Source organism: Aulonocara stuartgranti, assembly GCF_965226115.1.
Source record: "Aulonocara stuartgranti genome assembly, chromosome: 7".
NCBI classification, from domain to species: domain Eukaryota; kingdom Metazoa; phylum Chordata; class Actinopteri; order Cichliformes; family Cichlidae; genus Aulonocara; species Aulonocara stuartgranti.
In genome coordinates this window covers 20617091-20643611 of record NC_138945.1, presented here as the reverse complement: position 1 = coordinate 20643611, position 26521 = coordinate 20617091, and the positions used below count along the sequence as shown (strand labels likewise).

General features: G+C 41.0%; 2 protein-coding genes across 7 annotated transcripts in view; one reads left to right on the top strand and one right to left on the bottom strand.

Annotated features, from left to right (window-relative positions):
* Window positions 1–13935, top strand: part of nedd4l (NEDD4 like E3 ubiquitin protein ligase) — a 41151-nt gene extending 27216 nt beyond the window's left edge. For all 6 annotated transcript variants that reach the window (XM_082540367.1, XM_082540366.1, XM_082540365.1 and 3 more), the window contains 17 exons: window positions 710–895; window positions 2745–2942; window positions 3191–3268; window positions 4998–5052; window positions 6350–6408; window positions 6734–6799; window positions 6961–7190; window positions 7887–8008; window positions 8182–8252; window positions 8448–8543; window positions 8664–8737; window positions 8839–8899; window positions 9296–9355; window positions 9658–9765; window positions 10490–10586; window positions 10985–11057; window positions 12013–13935. In XM_082540367.1, coding sequence (XP_082396493.1) covers window positions 710–895; window positions 2745–2942; window positions 3191–3268; window positions 4998–5052; window positions 6350–6408; window positions 6734–6799; window positions 6961–7190; window positions 7887–8008; window positions 8182–8252; window positions 8448–8543; window positions 8664–8737; window positions 8839–8899; window positions 9296–9355; window positions 9658–9765; window positions 10490–10586; window positions 10985–11057; window positions 12013–12115 — 1737 coding nt within the window. In that variant the 3' untranslated portion in view covers window positions 12116–13935. The remainder of the gene's footprint in view (window positions 1–709; window positions 896–2744; window positions 2943–3190; window positions 3269–4997; window positions 5053–6349; window positions 6409–6733; window positions 6800–6960; window positions 7191–7886; window positions 8009–8181; window positions 8253–8447; window positions 8544–8663; window positions 8738–8838; window positions 8900–9295; window positions 9356–9657; window positions 9766–10489; window positions 10587–10984; window positions 11058–12012) is intronic.
* Window positions 13936–15952: 2017 nt separating this feature from the next.
* On the bottom strand, window positions 15953–25681 carry alpk2 (alpha-kinase 2). The gene is made up of 10 exons (XM_082542582.1): window positions 23870–25681; window positions 21289–22828; window positions 21055–21202; window positions 20771–20898; window positions 20619–20663; window positions 20230–20522; window positions 18524–18612; window positions 18216–18433; window positions 18062–18110; window positions 15953–17965 (listed from the first exon to the last, which is right to left on the bottom strand). The coding sequence occupies exons 1-10, from the start codon at window positions 25616–25618 to the stop codon at window positions 17758–17760; spliced, it is 4467 nt and encodes a 1488-aa protein (XP_082398708.1). The 5' UTR covers window positions 25619–25681; the 3' UTR covers window positions 15953–17757.
* Between the last annotated feature and the right edge of the window lie 840 nt (window positions 25682–26521).

Sequence of the window (26521 nt, the reverse complement as noted above, 5' to 3'; positions counted from 1 at the left end):
TAGCATTTTGTGTAACACAAGGATGAAGTTCAACTGTGTATTGGTCACGTGTTTCTAAACCCTGGCATGGGACCGCAACCACTACTCTTCCCTCCCTCCTCCCATTTCCACTCCATTTTTCCACCCTGCCTTTCTGTCTGCAAGCGAGGCAGCCCCACGTAAGCAGTGCTCACAGAGAGACAGAGGGGACTGGGTGTATGTTTAATGCTCTCCTTTGAAATCCACCCTTGCATTTGTGCCTTTTTATGGTCAACTCTGTAACTCTGTGACTGTATTATAAATGTCATAGTCTCCTCATTCTCTGATCCTCATCTGTTTTCTTAAGTACTCGGAAGGAGAGGCAAATCTATCAAATAATTCCTCTGTGTTTGCTCTGAAGTTATACCCCGCTGTAAATGTGGGCTGTACCTCCCACCTCATCTAGGGGTGAAAGTTATGTGGTAATCTCACTATTTCAAACCTTTGTCATTGTTTTCTAGTTGGACATAAAATCCTATTGTTGTTTTGTTTGTGGCCCTGAAATGACCCCTGCCTTTGAGATTTTAGTGGCTTATTTCCCAAGGAAAACAAAGCCTGCATCCAGACCTTTCCAGTGCAGAAAAGCATGCTTCTCAAAGAGACTTTCTTTTTATTTTTTATTTTTGGCAAACGGCATGGCATGCTTGATTTCTTCCCAACCTAACCTCAAAAGTGCTGTTCTCACTGACAGCTGACTGAAGATGGCGCCAGCACCTCAGCAGCAGCAGCAGCAGCATCAGGAGGAGCCTCAGCCCTGGCACCTGCATCCACCCCTTCCTCCTCCTCCAATGCCTCCAACAACCACCTCCATGAGCCCCAAGTCCGACGACCTCGTAGCCTCAGCTCCCCTACTGTCACCCTTTCCACCCCCTTGGAGGTGAGAATTAGCCACCTGTACTGTCCCTCTCCACCATCATTCCCATCTCATTTTCCTCTACATACTTGAGGACCACCTATTTCTGTCCTACCTTCCTGAATCTTTACCCTCTTGTCCTTTCTTGCCATGTGCTCCAAATGACTAAATCGTGATCTTCACTTTCTCACACTTCTGCCTGTTCCTTCTAAAGATTAACATTTCCACCTGTTAGCTCTCCTCTTTTCAGGTTGCTGCTTTTGTCTTCTCCTCATTGCCAAACTTAATGAAATCTTCTCAAGTGTTGTTGGGATCTCTCCATTAATGACAGTTTTCTTTTTTCATTTTTTTTTTTCATTACTGCTTTTTAATAACCTGAATGTTAACGACCAATAGCAATTCATAGAGTCATCTTGCCGCCTCCATGTTACGTTGTTCCCAACATTATGCTTTATATGACTGCTTTCTCTCACTCATTGGTCAGAGGGTGTTAATATTCACACAGCATAAGTGGTTAATGCGTTAGCCGTATAACACCTTGGTAAAATATTGAAATTTCTACTTCACATTTTAATGTGTTTTTTTTTTTTTTTTTTTTTTTTTTTTAAGCTGCAGGCTACATCATGCAGATAACCTTTGAGGTTGTCAATTTAATTGCATCGCATTAATTTGCACGTACATTTTTTCCTCAACCTAAATTATGCACTACGAATGCAAATGTAAGTCTGATCAACACGTTTGTAGAAATGCATGATCTCATCTAGTGCTTCTGCAGCCTTTTAATGGCTTCGTTCGGTGGCGAAGATGCTACCTAGGGAACAGACCTGAACAAGGTTTAATTAAAGTGTGTGCGAGTATTGTGGAAGTAAAAGGAAGCGAAATAGTCGCAGCAGATTGTTGTAATTACAACTTGCAGGGGATGTGGTTAATTAATGCACTCTTCTCTCTTGTTTGAAAGAAGAAAAAAAAAAAAGGTCAATCAGTGATGATTACTGCTATTAAAAAAAAAAAATTATCTGATGCAGGGACACTTTTTAGTCTGGACGACATAAGGAGCTTTTACCAGAGATGTTCACTTCCCTGTATATAAATAGTTTCAGGTATTATGTTGTAATTAGGTTTCCTTTTAGCCTTGACAGAAAGCTCTGTTACCAGATTTAGATTAATGAGTTCTGCTGGATTTAAAGTAAACATTTGTTAGTTGTTCTTGTACTTCTTCAGTATCTAGGTAACCAAGAGAGAGCAAGAGAAGTCTTACGCATTATCTGGGAAGGGTGATAAATCAGATGTGTGTGACATTTTCATTTACAGGTTGATGGAGTAAACAGCATGGAACATGGAAATCAGAAATGAGCCTGGTGTTAAGTGATATAATAGTTTAAAGAGAAAAGTGGTGATGATATGTTCAAATGTTGCAAGTTTTAGATGGAAATCTCATGGTGCTAAAAATTCTAATCTTTTTCTCTCTTTTTTTATGAGCAGACAAAGAAAAAGCGATTTGTTGGAAGATGTGTTTCTGTCTTTGTTAATGATCACTAATTTTGTATCTCGCTGTCAGTCAGTGTCCGTTTAACGTCTTGATGCATTCTCAATCATCCAGGAAAGTAAATCTCCAAAAGTTGATTCTGTTCATCTGGACGTAGCGTTTTGTGGGAGAAACGTTTCGTCACTCATCCAAGTGACTTCTTCAGTCTCCCACAAAACGCTACGTCCAGATGAACAGAATCCGAACAGAATCAACTTTTGGAGTGTCTGTTTAAGTTTCGATATGTATCCTTATTTTATCATGAAATGGGAGATAACATTACATGACATTTATTTATTTATTTATTTATTTATTTCATATCACCCCCCCCCCCCCCCCCCCCCCCAGGGAGCCAACAACATTCAGGTACGGAGGGCTGTGAAAGACACACTTTCTAACCCTCAGTCTCCCCAGCCGTCCCCTTACAGCTCCCCAAAGTCACAACACAAGACCCAGCAGAGCTTCCTGCCCCCAGGATGGGAGATGAGAATAGCTCCAAACGGACGGCCTTTCTTCATCGACCACAACAGCAGGACCACCACCTGGGTGAGCTAGCACATTGCTGTTTAGGGATGAAGAAAAAACACTCTGTGATTTTAATCTAGTGATTAGAAAATGTGGGGCAGTAGTTAGTGTTGGTCTTTTAGTGACATCTGGTGGTGGTAAGGTCAATTTTATGTACACTGACAGAGCTGCTTTTTTAACTTTAATATAGAGAACAAAGTGCACATTTAGAGTTTGTGCTTTTTCCAATATAATTGTTTACTTTCCTGTCTTTCACTGCTGACAATCAGGAGGATCCCAGGTTGAAATATCCGGTCCATATGAGGAATAAGAACTCAATGGAGCCTGGTGACCTTGGCCCTCTTCCTGTAAGTACAATTACTATAAGACTAAGTAGATATTTAACTTTTGGCCTGCAATGGAGATGAAAAACAACCTCATGAATCACAAAGACTACATACCTTTGTGCACTCATCATTAGCAATATGTACTCCGTCTTTAATGTGTGTGTAACAACTCTGCTCTTCTGGAGCAGTACAACCATGTAGTCTTAGCTAAAGTAGAATCAAGCCAACATATTAATTGGCTTTTTGTGTTATGGTGCATGTTGTAATCGGCATGTGATTGGTCTGTTTATGTTTAAAATTAAAATATGAAAGAAATTACTTTGACAGTAAAATATGAAACTTCATGTGTTCATGTGATCGGACTCCATTACACATTTCCATTTTTAGTCCTGTAAGAACAGAAGCTGTTTGTGTGAAGCTTAGCCAAGAGGGTCTGGGGACTGTAATAACCTTATTAGGAGGTGAAACCTTCCCTGGAAGTGGGCAAAATGTTACTGTAGCTAGATGTAGTATTAATAATAAGAATATTACTAATGACAGTAATAATAAAAAAGCTTTATGGGTTTGTACAACTCACAGGCTTGTGTGGTGTGTGTGCATGTGTGTATGTGTTCTCTCTCCCCCTTTCTCTTTTCTCTTCATTCTGATGGATCTAATGTATGCTTCTTCTACACCTGGCCATGTCTGTTTGGCAGAACCTACCAGAGGAGGTTGGTTGGTGCCTCCCTCCCTCTGCCTGCCTACCTGTCTGGTCCAGTCCAGTCTGGTCAAATGCCTGCAGACAGTTTTCTGTTTTCTTTTTTCTTTTTTTTCTCCTCTTCTCTCTTTCTTTCTTTCAATCTTTTCTTTTTTCATGACCAGCATGGGTGGATTGTCGCTCTACCTCCTTGGTATTTTACCCCACTTCCTCTCTCTGTGTGCAGCCTCCTTGCACCACTGCCGCTCCTTCTGTTAGTGTTTAACATTTGGAGCTCCCCATCATTGTCCTTGGATCTCTCAGTCTGTATCAATGTCTGAGAAACGGTTAACACTAGATGGATTTCCCAGGCATTTGTTGGAGTTGGACTGACTGAAGGAGTGAGACTAGAGTACATAATGGGAGTAAAACAATGAGGGAGGGAGGTTTCAAAGGAAACACAAGGAGCTATATATATATATATATATATAAATACATATATATCAGAGGAAGGAATTGGCTGTATGCTGCATGTATTCTCAGTTTTTTCAGCCTGGTCTCCACTCATGCAGCAGCAGCATACTTACACATATACCGTACGTCTTGTAGCTACACCTTGTTCAACAGATTGAACTGTGCCTTTCCCCCCACCCCTTTACACTCAGTCTACTGTAATGTTTTTATTTGCTTGATTGCTGGTGCCGTACGAGTGTGTGTGGCCTGTGACACTGTACTGAGTGGTCACCGTGTCAGTCGTGATATACTGGTTTGAACTCATAGTGGTGATTTAACCTTTATGTTGTGGTCGTATCCCTGCCTTGCTGATGTGCCAGACCGAACTCAAATAAGGCACAAAATCCTTTCATTTCCTTTGTCGGTGTTTGATTGAGCTTACCTTGCTTGCAGTGCTGGGATGTCATTGTTTGGACCATTTAATGGTCACTGAAGTTCAATTAAACATAAATTTGAAGAAAAGGAAAAATAAATGGATGGATTTAAATTGCTATTTGAGCACGGCCTGTTTATTGGTGCTTTCTAGTAGATTCTTATTCTTCCTCTCTTCTTCTTTTTCAGCCTGGATGGGAAGAAAGAGTTCATACAGACGGACGCACCTTTTACATCGACCACAGTAAGATACCTTTTCCATGCTTGCATTTGGTTATGTGTGCAGTCATGTGAAAAACCAAGTAACACCCTGTTATTCGGTTGCTCATAAAGCCACATTTAGCAGCAAGAAACACGAGGTAGCTATTTTCTGGATGACCTTATCAGTCTCTCGGATTGTTCTGGAGGAATTTTGGCCCACCCTTTTTTTATAAAGATTTGCTGCTGTGCTTGGGATTATTGTCCTGATTAAGCCTTAGCTGTCAGACAGATGGCCTGATGTTTGACTCTTGAATACAGTTCATGGCTGGGGAATGACTGCAAAGTAAATTTAAGCTGTGCTAAGATGGTGTGTTTGATTTTTAGCAAATGTGGTCCTGTGAATTATGGCAGAATATCTCCATTTTGATATCTCTACCTGCAGTTCTGGGAATCTGTATTTCCCATTGGGTTACCTTGTGCTGTTACAGTTTAACAGCTGTACTACATTTTGTGTACTTGCCTTCTACTGTACTTTCTTGCTGGATCCAGTTTATGATCATCGCTATGTTACAATGGACTTTTACTAATAACATTCTCTCTGATAGCAGTCAGACTGCACTCTTCTTTAATGCCGGGATGTTTAACTCCTCCGGATACTTTACATCACTTCCCACAAACTGTTTTAGACTACTCAGGAATAGACTTTTCCCTCGATTTGGCTCTCTCATGAAGGCTAAGTTCCAAACTAGCTGTTGGTGTTCACCTGATCTGACTTGAAGACAGTCAAGTATTTCACCTCACCAACTCTGACCTCCATGCCATCCTTTTGTTGAGTTTCATCTAGTCACATCAAGTCTGTTAGTAAATCAGACCTAGTAGATATGTTAGGGCATGGCTTTAGCTTTTGTTGACATCATCATCAAATCCTTTGAATAGTCTATCCCTGCAACACGCCTATTCATGAACTCCGTGAACCCTTTCACTTTGGCTTCAGAACGCACTACAGCACAGAGACTTCTCTCATCAAGATCACAAACAACCTTCTCATTGCTGCAGACTCTGGCTACATCATCATCCTCATTCTCATCATCCTCTCAGCAGCTTTTGACCTGTTTGTTCCTGTGGCAGCAGTAAGGGTGTACTAAGTTTTTTACAGGATAGCATGGAGTCCTATGAAAACCTTCTTTTTCACATTATATTGCTTTTCTGCCATTATTTTTGTTTCTTATTTACTCAAACTGGTTTCAAACATCTTTCGTCCCAGTGTCCCTGAACATAATTTCTTAAAGATACAAATGAAATGAAGTGAAATTATGTTCTGTTGTGTTCATTTTATCCAGATACAAAGAACACGCAGTGGGAGGACCCGCGTCTACAGAGTCCAGCCATCACAGGACCCGTGAGTTGTTTCCTCTTACTGCCCCACTTGTTTAGGGAGTCGCTACATACAAATGACAGCTTTTTCTCTTAACATAGCAGTTCTATCTGCCGTGCACTCTCATCAGCCCCGGCCCGTCTGTGCACAGCAGAGATAAATCACTTAGTTGTTGCATTTGTAACATGCTAACCTGGTGTCCTTCTGTGTACCACTTCAGACTTCACTCTCACTGGAAGGTCGCCACCATGTTGCGCTTGTGTTTACACATTTATATCAGGAAACCCAACGAGGAGACTGATAATTTTTTGACTGTTTCTTGACTTCTGTGTTTTGTTTGTCTTTGCAGGCGGTTCCCTACTCCAGAGAATTCAAGCAGAAATATGACTACTTCAGAAAGAAATTAAAGAAACCGGTAAGACTTTCTATCCTGTGTCTCTAGTTTCTGTCTGTGCTACTCTTGCATAATGACACATTGACATTACTTTCTTCTAAAAACTGTCTTGTTTTAGCTGTTTCTATTATTATTATTTCCAACAAAACACATGTTACAGTTTTTACTTTTAACCATTTCAGGCTGACATCCCTAATCGATTTGAGATGAAGCTACACAGGAACAACATCTTTGAAGAGTCTTACCGTCGAATCATGTCATTAAAGAGGCCAGATGTTTTGAAGGCACGTCTATGGATCGAGTTTGAATCGGAGAAAGGATTAGACTACGGCGGTGTGGCCAGAGAGTGGTTTTTCCTCTTATCTAAGGAGATGTTCAATCCTTATTACGGCCTTTTCGAATACTCTGCCACGTAAGTGTCTGCTCGTTTGTGTGCGCCTCCTTTAAGAGCTGCTTTTGAGACTGAAGAAAGGCGTTGAACCCTTGAGAATTCAACAGGATCTCACACACCACTCAGGACATAGTGTTACACAAAGCTAGTCGTAAAGGAACCGTTCTTTCTGTTCTGAGCCATGAAAACATCCATCTCTACTCATTTATTGCGTTAGCTGTTGAGGGGCAGTGCTGCCGTGTCATCCCCATGAGACTTGTGAAAGTTTCCTTTTACTTTGATTAGCTTTTCCTCTTATTCAAAAAGCCAACGTCGAACAAGGGTTTCCCACACACAATACGCATTAAGGTGGTCAAAGTGTCTTATGTTGTACCGTCATCAATATTTAATGACTTTGTTCTCACATATTTTTGACATGAGGTACCCAAAGAAAATAAATGGTGACATTTAAGGGCAAAGAATTGAAAGTTTTAAATGGAAAAAGTAGTCTATAGATGTGGTTCAATGAAAAGCTAATAAAACTTTTTGAAATCGCCTTAAAAGATGTCTGTCTCCACTCCACTGTTCCTATTTGTTTGTGTTTTTTGTTTTTTCTTTTCATTGCTTACCTAAATTACTTACTTTGTGCTGTGTATGCTTTTAAACGTCTACTCTTATGATATCGATATTACTGTCTAATCGAATACTTTTTTTAAATCTGTGCTCATGTCTTTCCAGGGACAACTACACTCTCCAAATTAATCCCAACTCTGGCCTATGCAATGAGGATCACCTCTCCTATTTCAAGTTCATCGGGCGTGTTGCTGGAATGGCCGTGTTTCATGGAAAGCTGCTGGATGGTAGGCGACTTGATTGTAGAGGATTGCTTTGATATTGCAAAGTTGGCACAGAATTTTAGCTCTGTTAAAGCACTTTGTCACTTGTGTTTTTAAACGTGTTGTAGAATGTAGAAAATAAAAGTGATGTTGATGATTATCATCATGTTTTGGGGTTTTTTTGTGCCTCTTTTCAGGTTTTTTCATCCGACCATTCTATAAGATGATGCTAGGAAAACAGATCTCTCTTAAAGACATGGAGTCTGTGGTAAGGTTTCTTTTGCACTACAGAGCCAGTGACTTTGGATCTGTGAAATATTTATTCTTTGAACTTGCTTTACTAAAATAAATACATATATTTTTGCTTAGCTTTCTTTGGAACAGTTTCACATTGATGAAGTCAAACTCTCCTTTCTCACAAGTGAAGGCCAATGAATTCTTTAATTTTCTTTGTGTCTAATAGGACAGTGAGTACTACAATTCTCTGAAGTGGATTCTGGAGAATGATCCCACTGAACTGGACTTGAGGTTTTGCATTGATGAGGACAATTTTGGGCAGGTGTGCAGGCATCGAAGCAGTCACTTTTAATCAGTTAAAACCTCATTTTAATTTCAGTATACTAATGTTATTGCATATCAGAAGAAAACTCAGCTTCTTTTTTTTTTTTTTATCCTTCAGACCTACCAGGTTGACTTGAAGCCCAGTGGCTCAGACATGGTGGTCACCAATGACAACAAGAAGGAATACATAGAGTAAGTATTTTGATTTTCATGTCATCCGTTGACTCATATTTATAAACAAAATTGCAATCATCTGCTCATCTACAATAATATATGAATTTTTCCTCCGTCAGTCTGGTCATTCAGTGGAGATTTGTCAATCGGGTCCAGAAGCAGATGAACGCTTTCTTGGAGGTATTTATGTACAGCCATATGCTTACCACTCGAGGGCAATGTGGCCACTGATTTTTAGTTAGTTTACCTAAGCCTTTGGGGTGGCTAAGAGCCCAAGAGGCAGGTCATCTACTAATCGAAAGGTTGGTGGTTCGATCGCTGGCTGCTCCAGTCTGCATGCCTAATATCCTTGGCCAAGATACTAACTCCAAGTATGAATGTGTGTGAATGTTAGCTAGAAAGCACTTACATAAACAAAGCATAGAAAAGTGCTTGTGTGAATGGTTGTTGTATAGAAAAGTGGAAAAGTGCCATATAAGGACCAGTTCGTTTTACCATTACTTAGTTTAAGAGTTGAAATTAAATTCTTCTAAACCTGCTTACTTGTTATCATAATTCTTTTTGTTTAATTTTCAGGGCTTCACTGAGCTCATTCAAATAGATCTGATCAAGATCTTTGACGAAAACGAACTGGAGGTATGAATATCTTTCTAGTAAAGCTGAAAGAAAAGTTTAATTCATTAGCCAGTGGGTAAAATTAATTGTTTTTTAAATCAACATACTACTTCTGTGAGAATATTTTATCCTACTCTTAAGCTGCTTTGTCATCTTTAGACTGTCTTAAGTAACCTTGCTTGCTGGGGAAACGTATATTAAACCACTTATTTAAGGCTATAGCTGAAAGATTCGTTAAAATTTCTGTTAAGGGTTTATTTTATGGTAAAATGTGGCACCGGGTGTAAATGCTGTCTTTTTCTTTTGCCTCCGTCTCTCTGTAGCTGCTCATGTGTGGTCTGGGTGACGTTGACGTCAACGACTGGCGACAACACACCGTTTACAAGAATGGCTACTGTCCCAATCATCCCGTCATACAGTGGTTCTGGAAGGTATGCTCATTACTCAGTTACACAGTTCGAGACTCATAACTGGATGCAGCAGAACCATTTAAACTTTGTTAGTCTACGTGTTTCTGGACGTTTCATCATAAAAGCACGTTTCCCTCCATCTGGCCTGCGAGTGGAAGTTGCTGGCCTCGTTTTTGAAGATCAAAGTCTATTTGGAAGAACAGGCTTGTTTGCTCTGATGAAAGTGGTACCTGCCCCTCGTTATCATTTGTCTTGACTTGAGCGTTAACACACTCACACAGCAAACACACACCAGCCACAGAGACTGCTGTGTCGTGTCATCTGATTAAGGGCTTCGACCGCTTCAGTTTCATTTTGTGTCATCACTTTTTCCTTTAATTTTTTTATGTGTTCAAATGTACATTTATAATCTGCATATATTTGTAAGAATACTCGTTGACATAAACCTACCCTCACCGCTTGCCAATTAGTTATTAAACTAGTTGTTAACTAACTGTTAACCCTAAAATGCAGTCCAGCAGTTCTTTGAAGTTCTTTGAAGGTCACAAAGTGAGACCGTCCATGTCCTCATGCCAGAGATCTAAAACTTCATCCCCACTGGAAAACTATATGCAGAAACTTTCCTCAAATATAATTTTGTGTTGAGTTGATGGGAAAGCATTAATAAAGACAGTGTTATTTATTTATTTTTTGATTGAAAAATTTTGTTGACTTTTGGGAAATTGAAACGTTTCTCTCTCGTCAGGTTGTCCTGCTGATGGACGCTGAAAAAAGAATTCGACTCCTCCAGTTTGTCACTGGAACATCACGAGTGCCCATGAATGGTTTTGCTGAGCTTTATGGTACGTGTTTGGTGTTTGTGTGGTGTTTTCTACTTTTGTAGCAGTGTTAGCATATACTCGGCCAAAACAAGATGCAACAAGGTCACAAAAATCCTTTTCTAACAAATTGTGGTCCATTTACCACATTGAGTAAATGTAATTCCATACATAGCAAATCTTGACATCTCTTTCTAAGTTGTAAAAAGTCACATTGATTTGTTTAAAAGAAATCCTTTGTTTTAGATTTATTTGTACAGCTTTACTTGACCCAGTATTTCCATTTTAAACAAAAAACACATGTTTATGTAAAATGCAGTAAATATCCAAAGGCTTTCCTGCAGCCAAGGTCTTAAAGGGTTTAATTTGTCCTCGTGTGTGCATCAAGAGTGGAATCATAATTGTTTCTCCCGTTGTGCCAGGTTCTAATGGTCCTCAGCTGTTCACCATCGAGCAGTGGGGAACACCAGATAAGTTGCCAAGAGCTCACACATGGTATGTCACTGCTACACACACTCACAGAACAACAAAGCTGAGAGTCTGCAGCTGTGCTAGCAGCTCTGTGAAACTGCACAGTGGTGCTTAGCAAAAAATCGTATATACTTTCAGTGGCAGTCCCAGCAGGCACTTAAAGCTAAACTGACAGGAATCTCAGCTTGGCAGAGTTTTTGTCACATGCAAGGTAAAAGTGTGCAGCTGCTAAAGGTTGTTTACCATGTTATCTTTTTAAAATGTGGGAATGGTACCAGCTAGTGTGAAGACATTCATGTTTTTGCCCCCTGTTGACCAAATTAAACTCTGCAGTAATATTATTGGTTTTGAGTTTGTCGGTCGTCCAGTCCAGTGTTCAGTGTGTGCGGTCTGTGTTCTTCTCTTTAGCATCATGGACTGAATTTGTATTTTTTTTTTTTTGTAGCCACGCAGGAGAACGTATGAGCTAAATCGTACTTTTGAGCTTTTTTCTCAACTACAGTGTAGCACTATTGCCACTGTTTTATATACTGCCATAGTATTTGAAGCCCTTTTGTATGTGAAAGGTTTACACAAGTCTTGTACAGAGGTTCACTGCATATTTGCAGTTCTTCCTATAATCTCATGTGACAGACAGATTGGTGGTGCATCAATGGTCATGTGGAGATTGAACTGGTCTGTCATGGTAAGAAGTGAAGCTGTTGATGTACTGGTCGATCTACGTTCTCAACCTTAACTATGATCGTGAGCTGTGGGGTAGGACTTTAATAATGAGACGGGGTTGGGTTTTCTCTGAATTACTGTAAGATCTTTAACTTACAGTAAAAAGTGCCTCCAGGCAACTATTTGGTGCGATATAAATGAAAATGACTTGAGTGATCACTGTGGATGATATGAAATTGCCACATACAGAACCAAAAAATTTAATTAATTAATTTAAAATGTTACCTTATTTGTTTTACCTGTTTTTCTTTTCCAGTTTTAACCGCTTGGATCTACCCACCTATGAATCATTTGAAGACCTGAGAGAGAAGCTCCTGATGGCCGTCGAGAACGCGCAGGGCTTCGAGGGAGTCGACTAGAACGGCTCCCTCCAACCGCATCCAACCCGCCAACGATAAGACAAAATGAAACGGGGATGTCAAACCAGCTGCTGTAGCAGTTCTGTGCAAGCATGTTGTACTGTAATGCCTGACTGCGAGCCACCTCCACTGCACGGTGGTTCGAGACTGTACAGCGACTTGTCGAGCCAATATGCCTACGTCTTTATATCTTTTCGGTTTGGGTAGGTCCCTCCTTTTAAGGTGCTGGGGAAAGGAAGGGAGTGTCGCACTGTTTCGAATGCTGAATTCTGTTATCCACAGGCATGAGCAATGAATGACGGGAGCTGGCCCCTGATCCGCTGTTTCTTCCCCCTCTACCCTCGTCCTGTGAAAATCTACAGTGCTGGAAAACACCAATGCATTTCAATAGCTCCTTTATGTACACTATAGCACAGTATTTGCACCGTCTTCTACAGAGGGGTGCTTCGCATGGCCTTAATCTGGCTTCTACATGCACTATTTCTCTAAGAAACTGCAACGGCACTATGATCACAACTCTCTCAAATCCTTAGACCAACACCAGATTACCTTAGGAATGCTAGCCAATCACATTTCAGGAAATTGGCCACGCCCCTCCGTAGAGCCTTGTCTGCACTGTGTGATCAGAGATCACCATGCAGCCTTTTTGTAGAATAATGTTTTCTTTTTTTTTCAGGCACTAATAATGATTCAAAGATGGGGGATGAGTTCCCAGAGATGGGAATTTTTTTTTTTCTCCTTTAAAAAACAAAAAACAAGCAACGTTTTGTCATCATGGAACATGTTTTCTTTTGAACATTTGTTATAACTCTTCCAGGAAAGTACTCTCAGTGTATTTGTACTGATGAACAATTGTTCTTTACTATATATGCCATGGTGTGTGAAGTGAAAATCTGGCTAGTCTGGGAAATGATGAATCCATATCATTTGTTACAGTGATAGCAAATGTGTTTAATAAAACTGTTTTTATTGTAGTGCTTTGAGAGCAGCATGAAACTGTATCTTGTGTTTGCTACGTAATAATTTGGAAGTGTAATTGATCTTGAAGTTGGGGAGGGAAAACTTAAAATTAAGGGGGGGGTAGTTTCTCTGAGACGTCACGATTACATTAATATTCTCATGCCTGTTGCTGTTCATAATGCTGTAAATTGTACTTGAGGGGAGATTTAAAAACAATTTTAAGTTCTTTCATGATTATATGAATTTATGTATGTATTACATTTAACAGAAGTATTACTGATCAACACTAAAATGAAGCTGTGCGTGTGTGTGCGCGTGGATGTTTGAGAGAAAAGCTGTGATCCCCACTGAATATAAAGCAGCACGTTTCTTACAAAGAAAAGAAGTGTTTTCTTTTTTTCTATCTTGTTTCTCTTTTTCTAACACTATTGAACCTAAAGGGCACTTTATAGATCACTCTGAGGTCATGTCGCCTGTTATGTCTCTTGTCATTTACTTGAATGTGATTTCCCCCTCCCCTCCTCTTATTCAAAGCACTCACTTGGTGCAATATGTGGTCTGTAAATCTGGGCTGCTGCTCCAAAAAGTTGACAGAAATGAAGCTGAGCCTTCACGTCTTTTAATATTCTTTTATCTCTTCCTTTGTCCCTTTTCTCTACATTTCCCTCCCTTCTGTTTCTTCCAGTCTATGATCCCAACACTCAGACTGACTCAGTACAGTTTTGCTTTTGTTGTTTTTGTTGTTTGTTTGTTTTTTTTAAACAAATGAGGGTTAATATCATTTTGTTCACAGTTCGCTGACTTCTGCAACTCTTTGTGGTTCATTTAATTTCAGTCAAATAAAAATCAGACTTCTCACACACTGTGTCGTTTAATCATTCGAGATCCGACTTTCCTTAAAAACGAGGTGGAAGAGCCATGAAACGGACACTGTTTACGGTTTCAATAAAGCCCCTTTGGAGAAATCTGCTCAAGTGCATGAGCATCCTGTAAAGTTAGGATAAATCGTCAGCCAAAAACTTTTGGTTGCTTTCTATAGTTGTGCATATGCTTCTTATAAATATGAAAGGTTGGCATCGTATGACTTAAGTCCTCCATAACACCTGCACGACTCCCTTGAAAATGAAAGTTGAGTGAGTGTATTTTTAACATGTATTCAGAGACTTTGTCTAACTTTATTACTGACTGATCGTTCATAGAAATTTGGGTGGATAAAAATGCACCTATATTTTTATTCCCTATTGTATTTTAACTCATTTGTTGACCTTCCTCAAAAATGACTGACCGTCTCTTAAAGTGTATTAGTTCTGCACTTCTGCCAACTTACTTCACTCACAAGTTTTCAGAAATCTTTGTAATCCCAGATGGAGCGCTGCTGCTGCACCTTTTTCCCCACCTACATTCTCCAATTCTAACTATTTAAATTCAATTTCCAGGTATCTATGCTGCTGCTGTTTTTTTGTTTTTTTTTTTTTTACAGAAAATTTGTCTGCATTGACAAATATTTGAAAGTTACTACCATCTTTCTCTGTGTGTGCACGTGGGCGGTAAAGGGACCTCAGTTCATTCACACAGGCAATCTAAGAGTTATCAGCTTCAAGGACGAGCAAATAAAAGCCACCCTGCCAGTCCGGGGACATTTTATCAAGCCCTCCTACCCTCAATCTGGTCACAAACAAACCAAAAGCCAACTTTTCTCCTGTAGCTCCTCCTTATAAACGCTTTCACTCACTTAATAATAAATAAAAATCACAGGTGCTATTGAAACAGGTTTGTTTTGTTCTTGTAGGTACACGAACTTTTAATAGATTTGATTTCAGGCTAAACACTTGTTTCTGAGTGAAACACTGGACCCTTCATGTAAAGCTGTTTTCAGTGTCATACAGGCCTTTGTTTACCTGTCAAATTCATGCACGCTGTTATTCTCAGTTTGGTAAAAAAAAAAAAAGTATGAATTACATCTAATTACATGTAGGTTTTATATTTCAAAACCTTCAAGCATCCGTTTCAATATAATCTACATTTCTGGCCGTAGTACCAGCCATATCTATAACTCAACTATTGCAGCAAGTTACTTTTTGCTAACTCTTGTGACATTTGAAACTTGTGGGATTCGTGTGGTTTAGCCATTAACTGTTCATTCACCTGGCAGCTATTGCAGATTAAGTTGTGACCCTAGAACTGATGTTTTTGATCATGAATAAACTCTTAGGAACTTTGGTGTTTAAAATTTAGAACATGTGAAACGGCACATGGCATTATGAGTATTTTAAATTCCTACCTCCAACAAAAATAAGAAATTTCATTTCCACCAAACTGCTATCTGTTTGGGAGCAGCACCTGTCTTAAGTTTGTTGTTGCTGAGCTCACAGTGACTTTCAGTGAATCCTGATTAAGGCCCTGAACAGTTGTATTTAAAAAAAAAAAAAAAAAGTCTCCCCTCCACCTTCTACCTCTGGTCAGGGTCGATCAATACTTCCCCCGTAGCTTATCACTAATGTGCAACTGGCTGTTTGTCCAAACTCTGCTCTGTCTACATAAAGACTTGGATGGGACAGCCCTGAACCCAAATGCACCACGGATCACTTCACCAACCTGCAGCTGCGGACGCTCTACTGGACTTAAAACTGGCATTAACAAAGCGACACTGGCATGAGCAGGAAGACCGAGAGTAGAAGAGTAACTGCAGGGAAAAGTGCAACTATTAAGTATAAATGAATCTGGAAAGACCTTTTGAAAATTAAGGTGAGTAGACATTTCCCTCCAATAGGTCTGAAGCTTAATGATTGAACGGTTTAAATTGTAAAGAGCTCGGGACCGTCCCCTGTACCGATTCAGCTCAGATGTGTTTAACATTAAAAGTAGACTGAAAACTCATTCAAGCTCATTTGGCATACAGCCTGACCCAGTCTTTAATTTCTTCATTTTAAAGACGTTAAGGCAAACTTGGTAATTGAGTCTCACATGGGTGTCTTTCTTTGTCTCCTTCACACACACAGCTGCAGTCATCCCTACAATCAGTTGGAGGGGGGAGGGGGGGGGGAGCGACTAGACTGGACTTTGAACATGCTGAATAAGCCTAGAATATTTACATGACACTATGGCTTTTTTTTTTTTTTGGCTTCAACATCTGTTTTGGGTTTGGTTTTTTGGCCAAGTATAAACTGCACAATTCACTTAATCTGGATTTTTCTTTCCTGATTTTGCTCTTTCCCCCCTCTGTTTCACCAGGTCACCCATCAATCACTTTGCACCAACAGCGCCTCTGTCTGCAGAAAACCTTGTCCTCCAGAGCTGTGGAGTGTGACAATGGTGTTTGTTTCCTCTTCGTCAAACGCCATTATCACACTAAATAGCTACAGTGTGAAAAGCCCCTCGACGTACCCCTTCACTTTTGGGTTTAAGTGTTGTTGTGTTTGTGGTGTGTGGGTTTTTTTTTTTTCTGTTTTTTTTTTCTAAATTTTAATCCTCTTATTAAATCTGTTGTACAAACTGTAAAGCAAGACTGTATATCAGCTGTGCCAATGACTCTGTGCACATTACACCAGGGCAGGAGATGGAAATAGACATTTGGTGTGTTTATGCATCATATGTGATGCTGAGCCTCTGAGTGTGACCCACTTTCTTTTTGGATTCAAGGTGCTAATTTGCTGCTGGAGACCTTAAAACAGACCTTGGTTTACTACTACTGATGCCAGCTTTGTAAATGTAAAGCTTATTGCACATTTGTCTCTGTTTACCATAAATAAAGTGCTTTTGATCTGTTGCTGACAGATGTTCACATTTCACGGATGCCTTCAAGACCAAGCGGTGAACAAACATACGCAGGAATTTGTATTCCTTCTAGTAATGTTGACTCAACATCTTTCACCTGTCCTACCACGCATATGTGAAAGAAATTAAACATTTGCAACCTGAGTGCGATGCCAGCAATGTGGGTCAGGGTCTGAAAGGTAGACGTGAGGAGTGATCAGAGGCATAATGTATAAAGACTGTTTTAGACTGCAGCTGAATAGCTGGAATATTCCTGGGGTCGTAAAGCCTCTCGATGTCAGATGAATGTGGTATTATAGGGTTCACTCTACGTGCCTTTCCCTATACATGCACTGAATGTGGGTAGCTGGAGGACTTTTACACCAAAGCCTAACTTAGAAATGCTGAGAGATGCTCACAACGGCTCACACTTCTACATACATTCAAGTGATACATCAACTTTATGGGTAAAAATGTCTTTGTTTTGTGTCCAGAGTAGGATCATGATGTCATTCTAAATCAGTCACATGAACAAATATAATGTAACATTAAACTGGATACATGTTCATCAATTATTTGCCAGTTTGCAAAGCGAACACACGCACAAAACAAACCCACACCCATTCATACAACCTAACTTAAAGACATTTCCTCTAATCAATCAATAAAAAGTCCATTAATTTAATGAACTAATAGTTTGAAAATATCCCAGGAGTAGAAAAACAAGAAGAAATCGTTGCTCGCTCATCAGTTCATCAACAGTCTCGTCAGCCCCAGCTTGTGCTACATTTGTTACCTTTAAAAAGTTTATAGAAACTGTCCACCAAACTGCAGTATTCAGTCCAAAGTGAATCACGCGAATCACTAAAAAAAGAAAAGGTAACGGATTCAATTCATAATCAAATCCTTAGTCCAGTATTCTCCTCTTGTTATGACTTCCCCTTAACTACTGGCCCAAATGTTTTCTTCTTGGGTGGAGTGGAGCTCTGGGGTTTGGGTTTTGGAGCAGACGCTGGCTTTTTGGCTTTGGGCTGCAGGGATTTGAGACCCAGCATCTCACAGTACACATTACACTGATGCAAGGCCTTAAACTGGTCTATGAAGGAGGTGCCACAGTTTCCTTTGAATCCCTTGTATCTACAAAGAAAATAAATAACATTAAGAGATCAGTTAGTTCAAAATCACAGTTTGCACGTAGAGTATCTTTGGTCACAAAAAAATGTACATACTCACCCTTTCTTACAGGTGGCTATTCCCACATCAGTAAGCTTCATGCCAACTCCTGAAAAGCAACAAATCACATAGGTGTTTAGATTTCTAACCTGCAAAGAAATAGTTCCCACAAAAAACATATTTTAAAATTTTTTATTTTAATTGTTTCCCTGACCTTGCATGTCAGTAACCAGCAGGTTGCCGTCGGTTTTTTGGTAAACCCAATGCTGGAAAGCACAGCATTTCTGTCCTGCCTCTGAATCACGCCTCATCAGGTTGATCTCTTTGCCATCCTTGACTGAATATTTAACAAAGTTCCCGATTAGCTCCTCTTCCAGCGTGGCGTAGGGGATGTCATTCGACGGACGGTGAATCAGGTAGATGGGAATTATCCTGGTGAATGCCCCAAAAAAAGTGTATCCGGTTAAAAGCGAATTAATGTAGTGAAGAAATTATAACGAGCTTATCAAACGTGTCACTCACTCTGGGATGTCTCCGAAGGCTTCAGTGGACTGAGCAGCAGAAGTGTAAGCTTTGATGTACTCTCTTGCTGTGTTCTGGACCTGGCATTCCTGCAGACCATTAAAAATAAATAAAATAATAAAATGAAACAGAATGAAGTGAACTGAATCAATTGGTGAGAATTTTATCTTTTAATCCAACTTTTAACACACATACAAAGAAAAAAATTGCAGTATGTTCTGTAGAACAGCATACTGTCTATTACAGACACTTTGGAGTTGTAAAATAAGAATACTATCATTATGATGCATGTAGTTGAAGACAAAAGTAAAACTTCCTTTGTAGTCTGGTAAAAGAGCACTTTTGATCTTTCCTTTATGGCTTATAGATGTTATAAAAGTGTGCTGTTTAACTTTCGTTAAGGCTTAAAGTTTACAATATTGAGAGAATGGCCACTTTGAGTGACAGGTATGTGCTAAATACGCCATTAGCTGTCAAATACTGTGGTGTACTGGGGCTTAACTGCAGTTAAAGCTGGCCCAAGAGGTCCGTTTTGCAGTGTTTGGTGATTGAAACTCAAGTGTGGTCTAGCAGCTTAAAACAATTGTTTTAAGCTGCTAGACCACACACCAGCACATTTAAATGGGCTAGTGCTACCTAGCATGTCTCCCTCACAGTCAAGAGTCACTTCAGTCTCCAAAAAAAAAAAATGATAGCAACAACCATAAAGCTAATCATATATAGACTGTGTATAAAATGTAACTGAGTTCCTGTTATGAAGATTCACCCTGAGCTTTAACACTGTCACTACCTTACTGTTTTGAAACTGGACACAATTAGTCCAAATTAGGTTTTGCAGTCAGATATCTAACGATAACTAACTTGGCCACCATAGTGGACGTGTGACAGTGTAGAGTCACATCACTAAGGCCCCAGCCACACTTAAGAATGGTCTAAAAGCATAGGGGAACCGCGGGTCATTAGGGAAAAACAGGTATGCTCCAACCAGCTGGTGAGTGGTTGCTCAGATTGATAGCCCCAGTAACAAAGGCTTAGAGATTAGTCGGTGAGCTCCTAACAACCACAGCTGCTAGAGAGAAAATGTGTTCACCAGTCAGTTGACAGAAACCTTCTTTTGACTGATTCGATCGCTGGCTGATTGCTACGGTTCTAACATGATAACATGGAAGATGCTAACATGTCTGCAAACATGCCAACTGCAGCACTGAGACACAACGTTTACTTTGATTCTGGTTCATGTTGTACTTTCTCAAGGTTTGCCACTGCATGGCTAGAGCTTAGCAAGTGTTTGCAGACAAGTCAGTGTCTTCCATGCAAACCACAGGTGACTGCACCAATATGCTAACAACCAAAGCAATCACAAGGAGGTTTTTGGTGCAGTGTCATCTTTCCAACAGCCACCAACCCCTCCCCATGCACCCTCTCTAATGAGGTGCAATTACCTTAAAATATGATCTGCTTTGTCCTCTTTTTTGACTCTAATGGAGACCGTAATTTCCAAAATTAGCCTCATGTTTTACTTTGTAAAATTAAAAATTAAAAGTAAATTGAAAGTAAAATTGAAACTAGTGACAGAGGCTAGATATCATCAGGAGAGTTAGCGAGGGCGTAGTGAGCTAAGGGCTGTTTTCCTACAGTCTTCTATAATCTCATAATTACTCCTTGAGCCATGAAGAATTACTACACACTAATTGTGATATTCGTACCTCCACAGCCAAGGTGAAGTTCTTCTGAACAAGCTCGTCATTGTTCTTGGTCCCATAGCTGATAGCATTGTGCACTTTGAGCACACAGGAGTGACCTGGCAGGGGTATCTGACCCGCATGCAGCTTGGTCCGGAAAGCCCGCCGATGCATGCCCTCCCCAAAGTGTTCCTTCTCGGTGATCATACTGATAGGATGGCTGTCTCCAAAGTATTGATCGGATACGAAATCGTCTTTGAACAAGAGTCTGGAGAAATGGGCGTCCTCTTCTTCACTGCTAACCTCAACAGGGTCAGCTGGGGAGGAAAAAAATATAGACACAATATTACATCTAGGGTCTTCTTTTTAAAGCTCAGCTGTATAAAGTAACATGCTCCTAAATCTTAACTCACATGAAATGGTTTTTGGAGCCAGGGGGATGACAACCTCACTGAGCACTGTGAAATAACAGGGAAAATAAAAAATGTAGTTTTCATTTATATACATCATGTAAACATTTTAAACATTTTCACTTTCAAAAATGAGCTAAATTTTTTTTTGTTACCTTCATATGTGAGCAGGTAGTCCAAGCTGACTGAGCCATATAAGCTGCTGAGCTGGCAGAGGTACTTGCCCAGATCTTTGTGAGAAGCATTGCTGATGGTCAGGGTCACTCTGCTCTCATCCCCTGCACTTCAGACAAAGGGACAGTGTTACTCAGTAGAAGAAAACAGACACGCCCTGTGGGTTGCAAAGCAGCTTGCAGATACAAAGCAGCTGCAGGGAAGCTAAACCAGCTCGGTAGGACATTATTATTGCTAAAAATGACATAAAAGTCATATGAATTACCTTCTTTTCATCTCAGCCAGGACAGTACCCTCTCTGCTCCAGGTCACAGTGTAGGCCGAGGTTACAGCAGCAAACTGACACCACAGGCACAGACTCTGGGGGTCACCACTCACGGGCACTGCCTGTATAGGCTTCACCACCTTGGGCTCTGCAGATATTATGATAGGCTTTAATAATGCCATGTGAACTATGTGTTTCCATGCAGAGGACTAGCTGTTTAATCAATTCCCGTACCTTCCTTGGGTGGAATCCTCTGTTTGACCACTTCACTGTACGCCTTCTTACGAGTTCCTCCAACATCAGTCTTGAGCTCAGCTTCCTTTCCTTTTGCTGACACATCTGACTTTGGTAGTTTAGACTCCAAAATGCTCACAATCTTCCCAAACTTATCCTCTGACAGACGTCGCCTTTTAACCACATCATCATTCAGAGGACTTGTAAAGTTCTTTGGCTGGTGGCCCTTATCGTCTGTGGGATGTGGAGGTTGTTCTCCCTCTGACGCTTTAGCCTCCGATTGCTGCTGGGACTTTATTTCGGCTACATCTGGCTGTTCGCTTTCCTTTTGAGCTTTGCCAGCTTTGGCACCCAACTTAGATTCGAACAGCTCGATTCTTCCTTTTGCAGTCTTTGATTTTGCTCCATTCTCCACTTCAGCCAGTGGCTCCCCCGGCGCTGTATTCTGACCATGTTTCTTTTTCTTCTTGCTGTGTGGCTTGCTTGTTGCCTTCTCGGTTACACCTGTCTCAATAACCAATGTAGCCTCCTTGGCCTCAAGTCCAGATTGACTGTTCTCACTGCTATGATTTTCTCCAATAGTAGGGTGAGTTTCTTGCTGGTTGGAGGTCTGCTGAGCAGAAACACGGTGACATTTGCTTTCCTGTTTTTTGGAAGGTTGGGTGAAATGATGATGACCGGCCGATTTATCCTTTTTGGATCGTGTTTTTCCCTCTGAGGTGTTCTTGTGGGTTTTGTGAGGCATCTTTTCAGTCTTTTTATGAGTCAGATCAGTCTTCTCCGATTTAATAGCTTTGGGTTTTACGGGCTTGGAGACAAATGGATCATAAATATCTAAAGTGATGCATGCAATGTGTTTCTCTTTTGAAATGAAGAGATTTTCAGCGTGGATAGGGATGAAGTTTTCTAGTTCCCTATTGAAGTCATCAATCTCCTCAAATATTGTCTTTCTAGAAAAGAAAGAGTCTATAGTGTCACTAGTTTTCAAGTCTTGTAGTCCTTCTGGTGAAGATCTCTCAGCAGTCTTTGTTGTATTCTGCTTTTCATGAATCAACTCCTCACCGCCTTCCAGAGATGTTTTGTTAGTAATTCCATCCGGGGTTGGCAAGACAGCACTCTGTCTTACTTGATTGCAACTGTTGTTATTGAGAGAGCCTTTCAAACAAATCTGATCACCTTCCAAACTGCTGCTTGTCCTACAGTTGAGGGAAGGGCCAATACTGACCGGAGCTAAGGGCATAATAAATGTGGGACTGTCCCTCTGCGCCTCCACCTGACGTGCTCTATCAAGGTCTGACAACGTGCCAATAGACACGCAGTTGTCCGCATTAAAATGCAGGCCAGGTTGTGTGTCTCCACCTGGCACGTTTGAGTTTGTCAGAGCGTCCGCGGTGAGGACACTAAAATCAGTTATTGATTTGTTTTCATCCCTATTGACTTCTGATCGCCCACAGCTCAGTTTAGCTTCTGGCTCGGCCACTGAGCCCAGCTGGACAAGCCTGTGTTCATCTGTCACTTCACACAGTCTATCTCCAACAGGCTGATAGAGAAAAGGACAAAGAACAACAAAGTGTTAAACTGAGAATTAAAAAAAGTTCTCTTTCAGTTTCCTTTATGGTTGCACATAGACAAACACAGAACACTGTAACAGTGCTGTTAATATACTGCCTTAGGGTTCAGTATCAGGCAATTACACTAAAGACTGATCAGATATTTGTTATTTTAGCACGTACCTTTCTATAGAGCCAAAAATCAGACGTTTATAAAACACCATGCTTCTATACCCAATCCACCAGTCCATATGTCCTGCATGCAACTGGAACCCTGACTGTCAGTGTTAAAGACTGTACCTCCAGCTGCAATTGCACCTCTAAGTCAACCAAAAGCAGTCTCCTGGCCCCAAGACCCTGTCAGGGTCCTGATCGTGGCTTTTTAAAGGAGATGTGGTGGAAATGGGTGTGTCAAAGGGTGCGTACAAATAGAGAGAGGGCAATGGAGGGTCGTGTTTCAGTTTTCAGCTGTGCTCTCCTCTCACCCTGACATGCCAAGGATGCATGCTATTATCACTGGACTCTCAGCTATTATTAGGTGCCATTTCTGTCAATCCAAAGTTTTCCTCTTAGGCACTCATTTTTCCCTCAGCACCCACAGTTGTCAGTCTTTGAGGTTGGGAGCCAAACGACTTATCCAATCAAGGCTGTGGGTGCAAGGACTTGGTTGCAAACTGAATGGCTCCAATCCAAAGCAAGCCGACAATGCTCGCGAGCCTGGTGTGTGGTGACATATGTGGATTTTATATTCAGCGCAACTCATGACTGGCTTAGTGATATTAGAGGTATGACAACGCCGACAAGGACAAGAGCAGGAATGTTTTTTAACTTTGTGCCTGTGTTTCTAAAGGGCATGACTGATTTGTCTGCTGGCCAACGATGCTGTTGGCCATCATGCAAACAGACAGACTGGAAAGAGTTGCACACATCCCCCAAGCACGACTGCAAAATATTCTGTAATAGTTCATGTTTTCACTTCATACTGATCACAAACTTTTACCTCTCAAGTGTTCAAAGATCTATCATCTTACCTCCTTGGTTATTAAATCTGTAGGAGGGTCCAAATCTGTATCTTCAATTATGCTCAGTACGACTGGGGTTTTTTCATCGATGATGAAATGTTCTGTGTCCTGGGACTCTGCACATTCATCAAACGGAGAGAGGTCCAGATCAGCAGAAGTAGATCCAGGCATCAGTGTAACCACAGTTGCATCTGCTGTGTTTTCTCCTGAAGAGGCCACCGTTGTACCAGGTGCACCTCTGGATGGGGAACACTTGTCTCCCTGTGTGGTGGGTGTTGGATCGCAGAAGGATTCAGCCCCCTCTGTGTGATGGGGTTCAAGTCCTGTAGAGTCGAGGTACAAAGAGAGACAGCCTTGCCCAGAGTGGATGGAGCTCTCTGAGATGTTTTGTGCACTTAGAGGTTGATCCTGCACGCCCATTTGTGCCTTAGCTGTTGTTTCTAGATTGTGTCCTTCTTTCACAGTCTCTGCTTCTGTATGAGTATTTACCTCTGATAGAGCCTGTGTCAATGCATCTATTTCAGCCCCTATTTCTGAAAAGGCTGATGTGAAGTCCTCAGATGGAGCTACAATGATCCCAGTCCAATCTGAGAGTGCACTTGCCCAGCTGTCTACTGATGACCACCTCTCAATTGGTGGCCCCCAACCTTTGGTGTCATCGCCCGTCCAGCCAATCCCCTTGCTACCTTCAGGGTTGTAATGTGAAACCTGTGTCTCTCTTGGGGAACACGACAAGTGACTGGCAGGAGAGAGAGCTTCTTGGATCACAGAGTGATGCAAAACATCCCGATCTTCTGTATCATCACCAGCCAGATACTGATGTGCGTCCTGCCAGACCTCCATAGGGCTGTTGCCGCGCTGCGGGGTTGCTCCAGTGACCTCTGCTTCTCCTTCTCTCTCATCATTTAGAAACATAAAGTATTCCTCACAAGCATCTACAGCAGGTGTTCTTAGCCCCAAGTGTTCACTCACATCTGGCTCATTATTCTCTGTGGATTGTTCCTCACAAGAGCTGTGATGACATCCTGTCACGTCTGATGAATCACACATCACTACATGTTTATCACAGTCACGGTTCACTTGTTCCACACTTGTTTGTGATAATGGCTGGTATTCAGAACATTTAATCTCACCGGGAGCTATACTTGGGCTTACAATGAAGTCCTGCGTGTCACTTTCAAAGATATAAAGATCTGACAAAGGCGCTACAGCCATATCGCTATCTGAACTGTCTGACTGAGGTGATAACGACCTAAATAATGGAGGTTTGTTTTCAGAGCTGAAATTGGGACTGGAGTAGGGGACAGTGACAGACTGCTCCATCAAACCTTCAAGTGTGAGTGACACAGCCCCAAAAGATTCAGGTGGAGTATGTCCTTCCATGAGAAGAGATGAAGCAGATTCAGACTGAGGTAAAATGAGGTCCTGACAGAGTTGACGTATTAGAGGTGATTTCCTTCCTGACAGGCTCAAACAGCGCTGAACCCTGGAATTGTCATCCGTTGGTGGAGCCTCTGAGGAAAGCGAAAACTGCTCTGATACATTTTGGATGGACGATAAAGACTTTAGGCTGTGTGGGTCTGCAGAAACATGTGGATGTGTGGATTTATCAGTGGTGTCTGAAAGACAGTGCGCAGTCTCTGTTCCAGACAGCTTGTCTACTGAGGGGCTGTGCATAACCGAGTCAAAATCCACAGTCTGACTGTCTGTCAGAGCCGGCTGACTTTGGCTGTCTGCGCAAGGAAGTGACGCGTCCATGGGGACTTCTAGTCGAGCGTCTCGGGGAGGTTGTCAAAAAAACTGACAGCAACATGAGGCCGACAAAGTTTTGTGTACAGTGACAGATTTGTTGCACCTTCTGTCATTATTCCATCCCAGAGTACATTTGGATCCTTGTTTATCTAATTCAGTATCTGCAAAGTGACACATGAGGTTAGCATAAAATTCAAATAAATAAACAGTTAAAATGCAAAGATGTGAAAGAGAATCTCTGGCTTGAGTCTTAAGTTTGAATTTACTTCCCTGAAGTATCTGAAGCAAAAGCTACTATCTCCTTTCAGCTGTCAGTTTGCATTTTGCTTATCTAAGCAGCAGGAGATGGTTCATTCAGAGGCATGTTGCATCTATTTCAAGGACGTTTAAGACACACTTGACATATCTTATCAACGGGAAGCCATCCTGCCATTACTTCTTTGCTGATAAAGAAGTCTGCCTCGTGATGCTTTTCTTGTTGCCAGTGGAAGATTGTGCTTTCTAAAGTCTATTTTCTTGAATAGTCAAGTGGTGGTGAAATGTGCATTGACTACATTATCAATATACTATTTATTTGACGAACCAAAAGGTGCAAAGTTGGGATTCTTTGTGAAAACAAAAAAAGTTAATTAAAAATGTAATGATTGTTGCTAACCTGATACCTGATGTTCCTGAAGCTACAGGGAAGGTACCATCTCTGGTCTATATCTATTATCATTATTGCTATAGTATAGTTAGTTAAGCCCCTTCACATTCATCTTAATTTCAATTTCAGTTGTACAGCAATACCTCACTGTTATTTTTCAGACTACAGCAGCAATTATTTGGTGTCTCTACGTGACTTTAGCATCGTTAAAATGCCATTGCAGACAATCCGACACACGTGCAGCGGGCAATATATGAAGTGTT